At 42.5% G+C, this 8,084-nt stretch overlaps 1 protein-coding gene across 2 annotated transcripts in view; it reads right to left on the bottom strand.

The window, feature by feature from the left end:
• Positions 1 to 349: 349 nt before the first annotated feature.
• The window catches only part of LOC134224784 (clustered mitochondria protein homolog), a 43,441-nt gene continuing 35,706 nt past the window's right edge, over positions 350 to 8,084 (bottom strand). For both annotated transcript variants that reach the window (XM_062704348.1, XM_062704349.1), the window contains exons 2-6: positions 4,519 to 7,913; positions 2,576 to 2,701; positions 2,297 to 2,512; positions 2,015 to 2,226; positions 350 to 1,884 (exon numbers count right to left, since the gene is read on the bottom strand). In XM_062704348.1, the coding sequence (XP_062560332.1) occupies positions 1,605 to 1,884; positions 2,015 to 2,226; positions 2,297 to 2,512; positions 2,576 to 2,701; positions 4,519 to 7,913 (4,229 nt within the window). In that variant the 3' untranslated portion in view covers positions 350 to 1,604. The remainder of the gene's footprint in view (positions 1,885 to 2,014; positions 2,227 to 2,296; positions 2,513 to 2,575; positions 2,702 to 4,518; positions 7,914 to 8,084) is intronic.

Genomic DNA, 8,084 nt, shown 5'->3' with positions numbered 1-8,084 from the left:
CAAATCCCAATTCGGTGGTGCATTTCATTCGAAAAGCTGAGCCGTGTTGGGAAGAAGCTGTTAGTCAAACAATTACCAAGTAACTAAAAAGTGACCTGTTACCAACCCTGTTAGCGCCAAGCTGACCTCGTGTGTAATGAATGTCCATGCTGGGTGGTCAAATTAAATATGTATAACTAAATTTCGTACACAATGTTGAAAACAATAAACCATTTAAAATATATGCCTCCGATATGGTGAGTTAGAGTCGAGCAATTTAACATAAAATTTGTAATTTTTTACAGTGTTCCAAGATGATCCGTACCGATATGGCTTTCTTTCGTCTATCTCTCAACAATACCACCACACCCTTGGTATTAAAAAATAGGAAACTGAAAAGTTATGTGATAAACTTTATTGCTCCGCATCCAGCACCGGACGAATCCAACTTAACTTTTTAGTAGTCCGGTGAGTAGGCACATAGCTCAATATCCCGGTGGCCGTACATGTGTCTTGTCAATGAATACCAAAGCTCTTATTTTTTCTGTTTTGAATATTTTATTTTCTACTTATCCACACATTTTCGGTTTCTATTCAGTTTCATTCCATAAGTTGCTTCTTCGGAAACAATTGCTGCGTTCAATTTGAAAATCTACGCGTTTTCTATATGTTGTTTAACATCTACTGGACTAACTACTACGCACCTAACGTTTTATTCGCTATGGTTTTTTTCTGTTGCTGTCTGTTGGAGTACTGTTGTGTTACTATTTTGTGATGAATTTAGTGATAGCGAAGTATATCTAATTAGATATGCACTATTAGCATCGGGTAATATTCACCAGTTCATTGTGACTGTATTTTGTAAGTAATAATAATGCATTCCGATGTACAGAATTGATTAGGATGGAGATTGTTCTGCTGAATCTATGATTAGCAAATGTATCATGAATCATCATAATGTCAAAGGATTCCAGTCAGTGAAATGAGCAATCTTTGGATTTTTCAACAATTTATCTGATTTCAATTTCGTACTTTACGGGTTACGATGTTCGGTGTGCAATACGCTGACTAGAGCGAACGTTTGAGGATTCGATGGCTAATGTACGTTTAAGCTATTGCAAATAAGGTGATATTATTCTTTATAGACTTTTTGTGAACAGTCTTCTATTGCACGTCTTTGATGACCGTCTACGATTCGCTTATTTTGGTTCAGCGTTGATTTTAGGATTAAAAGAATTCACCTAATAAAGCACAATTTCTTCTAAAGAAGTTAGCAAAATAATAAAGTTAATAGAGTTCAGAAAGGTGGTGTGCGCTTCTGATCTTTGAGGACCCTAAAATGTATAGCTCAGTGAGAGAACAAAAAAGTTTAATTACATTTACGGAAACTGAAATAACATTCTTAACAGTTATCATTGAACAACCTAACTGGTGTCTATTCTATGCGACTCATTTACAATCAGAGCCAAAAAACTATAACTAAACAAACTGAAAAACGATAACAACTCCTAGCGGAAGTTCTCATCTTCCATATCAGCTGCTGATTATTGTAGTGTAATGTACCGATGTTGTAGAAATGAGACTGCGAGCAGTCAATGACGGAAGCGACCAGATGGGCCTTCCCTTCAGCTTACCTGCTGTTCAGCCGCTTTGGACGTATTATTGCTACTGCTGCTGTCGTCCTTTGTGGCTGACTGCGTACTACTAATGGCACCGGAAGCAACGGGCAGCTCATGCTTGTCGTGCTCCTCGAACGGAATTCCGGCGGCGGTCTTGGCCATGGTTTCGGTCAGCATGCGATCAACTTCTTCCTGGCTGGCTTGTGCAGCAGCGAGCTGCTCCGAAGTGCCACCTTCTTTTTGGCGCTTTTCGATCTCGTTCTTCAAATTGGCGATTTCTTTGGAACTGTAACATAGATAGCAAATGTTCGATTAGCAAAGAAGGTTTAGCTGATGTAGCTTGGGTGACAGGCTTGCAGTTCTGCGTACGTAATTGACCTGGCGGACAAATTGATCTAGCTTAATTATCCACTCACCTAATTTGTACGAAAATAATACCGTTGATCGCATTCAGCATGTCCAGCACCGAACCCATCGACGGTGGCTGAATGTGAATCGGCGGTAGTCCACTGGTTAATTTTCCATTGGAGTAGATATCGTTCATCTTCTTTTGCAACACGACCGCCTGTTGGGTCAGGTGGCGCAAGCACTCAGACGATTCCTGCGTCTTCTCGTGCGTTTCGCCGAGCTAGTTATGCAATAAATGAACTTATTAATAAAAATAGAATGAAAAAAAGTCCGAAATATAAACATCTAACCTGCTGCTTGTAGATGGCGTACGTTTCCTTTTCGTTGTTCAGTGCAGACCGGAAATCGCCCATGCAGCTTTGCGTTCGTGCCACCAGATGGTAGCTGACGGCTACCTTCAGAGACTTCTCGCCGTAGTATTTAATGTTGAGCGCCAGGGCATGCTCAAGGAAGCGCAACGATAGTTCGTACTCACCAACGGCATGAAGAATCAAGCTGATGTTACTCTGCAAATATAATGAGAGGTCTTAAATAATGTGGAAACGTATCGATTGTTACGGTAAACCTACATCCAATAGGGCAATGTCCGGATGGTTTTCGCCGCACACAATTGTGGCAAGGTACCGGGCACGGTACAATAATTTCAGGGCAGTGCTGATTTGACTGTTGGCAAAGCAGTATAGCGCAAGAGGAGCCTGTAAGGAGGAAACCCAAAGTTTTTCGTTGAGATTAAGTATTTTTATAGCATTTGTATTTATACTAGAAATTAAAAAAAAACAATAGGTAGGTAAATGAGAAAATCAATTGATGTGTACATTTGTTGTTGAATATCCTCAGTTACAGGGTGGAAGGGGCTACCCCAAATGGCATAATGCCATTTGGCATAACGAGTTGAATAGCCAGAGGTCATTTGGCGTAAACGCCATTTGGCATAACGATCGTTTGGCATAATAGAAAAATAGTCATAAAGATTTTAGGGCCATTTAGCATAACGACCATTTGGCATAATGACCATTTGGCATACAAATTAAAAGAATTATAAAACTCTAGGCAGAAGCTCGATTTACATCTGTATTATTGCCTTATTCTGGGCATATGTGTGCTTTAAGGAGTGATTTACTTTTTAACCTAATTCCAGGTAAATTTTAATTTAAATGAATTTAAATGAAGAAATCATGTGCTAGTTTGCCTTATTCCTGAAAAATATAATATTTTAAAGCTTTTTTTTCAAATGCGTTTTTCGAATGGAGGAATGATAAACTCATTAGAATTCTTCTAACCAAATGCACGCATGCTTTCTCGTTAGAAATTGTGTAAAATCTCGTTAGAAATTTCTTGGAGAAATTGTGTGCTGTGTGCTCATTTGTATTATTCCGATCATATGCGTCATATACGCTTCGACTTTTGCGTTCTTTTCAAAAATGGGTCATCTAGTCTTCTGCCTTCTTCCGGAAAAAGGCGTAATTTTAAAGAAGGAATCATATACTCTTTTGCCCTTTTCTGGGCAAATGCGTACTTTTAAAGGAGTAATCAACTCTTTTACCTTTTTCCGGGCTAATGCGGAGTTTTGAAGAATCATCTACTCTTTTGCCTTATTCCAGGCAAATGCGTACTTTCAAAGAATGAGTCATCTACTCTTTTGCCCTTTTCCGGGCAAATGTGTACTTTTAAAGAAGGAGTCATCTACTCTTAATTTATTCCGGGAAAATGCATACTTTTAAAGAAGCAGCCATCTACTTTTTTGTCTTATTCCACGTAAGTAAATACTTCTAAAAATGGAAAATCATATATTCTTACAATTAACTTTTTTTGTGCCAAATGGTCGTTATGCCAAGCAGCCTATTGTGTTTGATTCATCTTTTCAACGATTATGCCAAACGGTCATTATGCCAAATGGTCGTTATGCCAGATGGCTTCGAGGTATCCAACAAATTATGGCAAATGGCCTTTAGACATTCAAGTCGTTATGCTAAACGGCATTATGCCATATGGGCTTTCCCCGGGTGGAAGTATGTCCGAAACGCTTTGTGATCAATTGAATCTTCTACACGAAAACATGTGCAAGAAAAAAGGGATATTTAAATTGACGTTTGGTGCAATTTGGCAGAACCTCGACTACATAAAGTGCCGTCTTGAACAAAACATGTTGATCACAGGATTTGAAGCGCCGTTAACAATCTATCTTCTGTTATGACTTCTCCCCAAAAAGAGCGAATGCACAATGCACATTGATCAAATTCAACTTGTGGCTTTATTCCACAGCACTTCTGTAATACATTGGAGGAGATCATTCCTTCATTTGAGGCATGCATTTGACCGACAAATGACAAAAAGAGTAGATGACTGTATGATGCTTTTATTCAAATAACGAATTTACCGGGCATTAGGAAAACGCATGCAATTACTCGTTTTAGATGTTAAGAATTTTGGTAATTTTGCTTTAACTTTAACCCCTGTTTACAATACAAAAAAATACAGAAATAAAAAGAAATAGAGATAAATTAGAACTTACGTATTCCGCGATCGTGTACGGATGATCAATACCATTGACCCTCTCGCTCATGAGCACCGCCCGCTGCTGAATGGCAAGGGCCTCCTGTGGATCTCCCATGATGTAACTCAAACGGGCCAACATGCGCAAACACTGGGCATTCTCCGGATGCATCGCTCCGTAAACGTTGTTCAGAAGATTGAGCGCTTCGCTGATCAGGTCATAGCCATCCTTGAAATAGCCCTGCTGGATTTTGCTTTGCCCGGTGGTGTAGAAGTTGTACGCATCGGAAGCCCTGGGATTAATGTGCTTGACCACGGGGAACATGTTGACGATGTCGTTCTCGCCGAAAGTAGACTTGTTCTTCAATTCGAAGTTGTACTCCCTAAGCAGGATTTGAACGCCAGTCTTCAGACAAAATGCACGCAACAAACTGATCTTCTGCAGACGATAATGAGCTACGACTGGATCGGCAGATTCATGCGATCCTGCTGGAAGCAGTTCATAGTCCCAATACGATTTAAGCTCCTGCTTAATCTGAGACCAAAGAGATTTCGATGTCAGCTGCTGCCATTCGTTATTGTCCTGAGTGCACTGGAATGAAGGTTTGCCACCCTTGCTACCCCCGGAACGTTTGTTTTGACGACGTTGCTGTTTGCCGCCGGAAGATCCTGATTTGGTTAGGGCATCCGATTCGGATGAGCTCCCAGAATGCGACACTGCGGTAGTGGTCGTAAGGAAGCAGTTCAAAAAGTGGCCGATGGCCGCGGCCATACTCATCATTTCTGTATTTTGCATGTATGTGGTGAAGATGTGCTTAGCAGCACGGATGACCAGCTCCGAGACGGCAATTGTGTGCAAGTATTCCAGTTGCTTAATCTTGACCAGCAGGTTAGCAACTTTACCCAAATAGCGTACATTGATTCCTCGGCTATGCAAAGTTTCCGTGAGTGTGGTTCCATCCATAGGAGCTGCAGTATGGTCCAAACAGTCATGAACAAAACTTGGGATTTGGTGTTTAACAAGGAACTCGGCAGCATCCTTTACCAGTTGCTTTTGCTTCTTCAATGAGTTAGCAGCATTTTGATTGTCAACATGCTTGATTCCTGGTGAATAAACATCCGGATTGAAACGAATATCAAATTCATACTCTTTCAATGAACCAACTGCTTCGCAGGCACGTTTCACAACTTCCTTGCTTTCGTTCTTCTCATCACTAGATAGCAACGATTCCATTAACTTTTTAGCTTCTTCCGTTTCGACCTTTGGTAAACCTGCAGGTTTGTCCTTGGTTTTTTCTGTAACTTCCTCCTTCTTTGAGGGTTCTTCCTTTGTCTCAACATTGTTGTTTGACTCAGGGGCGTCATTTGCGATTACTTCCTTTACAGCAGGTGCGGCCTCGATTGCCTTGATGTCTTCCTTTTTCTCGCCATCCTTCGATTCTTTGGCATCCTGTTTTTGCTTTAACTTGGCGGAATTCAATTGTTGCAACTGGAACGCTGCATGTTTGATAAACATGAGATATCGACTCTCGACAAACGCTTCAAGCAATTCCTGTCGCAAACAGCTCAGCTTGTGCTTATGTTCAATCGGGAAACCAAGTGCCTTGCAATCTTTGCTCAGCTCTTCGTCTAACTTCAAAAAGTTTACATCCGGAGGAAAGGTCCTTAGCAAATCCAGAATATAATGACGACCATCGTTGCCAATGATACCCTTGCATTCAACTGACGAGCACAGCTCGATTTCCTCTTCCTTCTCATTTAAGACACTGTGTGGCAGTATTTTAAGATGCTTTCCAGCATTATTCAATAGATCCAAGTATTTCTCATGCGACAGCACCGTCTTTCCGAAATCAATCGATCCATACACAACAGACTGTTCCTGCTCACGTTCCAAAATGCCAGGAATAATTGACTGAGCCGTCACTCGATAACCACGGTAGTCAATAACTACCGTTCCCAAAGTGTACAATCCTTCAACATCGACGGCGGAGTACACTCGAACCCCGTGAAGATCATTTCTCGGAGCAACGAATGCTGCCGCATCTCCTCCAAGTTCCTTGTAGTGATCCCTCACATCGAACCCGAGCGAAAAGAAGATGTTGTTCCAGATGAACATTTGCATCTTGGCATCCTCCCCTGGGTTGATTGCCATCACATTTCCATCAATCACGGCCATTGCACCCCGTGTAGCGGCTGTTACGAAATCGCTATGAACCTTAAATATGGCACGTTCTCGGAGCAAACGCTCTGGAAGGGTTTCTCTAGGTAATTCACGAGTTGTCTGCAATTCCTCATTCCAATCCCTCGTTTGACCAGGGATGTGTTCCTCATACCCAAGCTTGGAAGAAAAGGTGTCCTCCGCACGAATGGCATCGATAGTGTGGTCCAGGGATGGGGCCGACCACGTATACACCTGGTAAGGCGTAGCGACTCGTTCGAACGGATGTCGCTGGGTACGCTTCTTTTGCATTTGAGCAAAGCACCGACGGAAAGTGGCTGAAATCTGTGACAACAGATCAATCAGCGAATGGCACAGGTAACTGGGATTATCTGGACGGGGATCGAACACATCATCCGTCGATTGGTTTATGAAGAAGCCCCTGGGGCAAGCCGAGATGTGGAACCGCTTATCTTCCATTGTTACTACATACAAGTACATCAAATCACCATGCAACTTTCGAGGACCTGGGGGAGGATTCCACGCGGAAGTCGTTAGAACCTTCAATGGCAGAGGACCCTTTTTGCCTACACCAGGCTGCAGTGGAAGCAATGGCCTATCCTTTGCGCCTGGCATGATATGCTCTGGAGGAGTGCAATCCACACTCTCTGATCGACCTTTTTTCTTCTCTAGTATGTCGCCTTGGGTGATCGTATGCAGGAAAGTAAGCGAACTGCAGTCCACACCGTTATAAGCATCGGCCGGGTCCATCGACTTTAATAGATCTCTCACATGCCGCACATGGATCCTAGCTTCGCGCATCGTGTATGGTTCTTCGACAACCTTAACCACCGAGCCTTCCTTCAAACCTTCGATGTTCTTCAACTCGGCAAAGTTATCCAAAGTTACCCCATCCAACTGCAGTGAGAAGCATGTCCGGTGGCACGTGTCTTCACGGTCCATCAGTAGCTGATGAATCTCCTGCACCAACTCCATGCTGGACACCTGAATCGACAGAGCTTCCACTCCAGGCGACAGGATTTGCACTGTGAAACCGGTATCCTGAATGATCTCCATCACTTCCGATTCGGACTTCTTCTTGTCGTCGGAAGCAGTTTTTTCTTTATGCTGTTCGCCTTCCGATGTGTGGCCGTTCATCCCGTTGACGGCGGTGTTGTGACCGTTGACCAGAGGTTCCTTGGCGGGTGGCGGTGTCGTTTCCTTGTCTTTACCGTTCTTTTGCTTTTTGTTGTTTCCTGAAAGAAGAGAAAGAAAAAAAATAATCAAATAGAATTCCATCCACCAACAGAAATCTACGTCGCGCACGGATCGGTTGATCTAATTATAAACTTGTGTTCAGCTGTGCAATGTTTATGCGACGGCACGCCACCGTCCATGTCAGGCAGACGCAAATGTTTGAATATGCG

Source organism: Armigeres subalbatus, chromosome 3, assembly GCF_024139115.2.
Source record: "Armigeres subalbatus isolate Guangzhou_Male chromosome 3, GZ_Asu_2, whole genome shotgun sequence".
In the NCBI taxonomy this organism is placed as follows: Eukaryota; Metazoa; Arthropoda; class Insecta; order Diptera; family Culicidae; genus Armigeres; species Armigeres subalbatus.
Note: the sequence above shows the minus strand (reverse complement) of the source record. Positions and strands in the feature narration are given on the sequence as shown.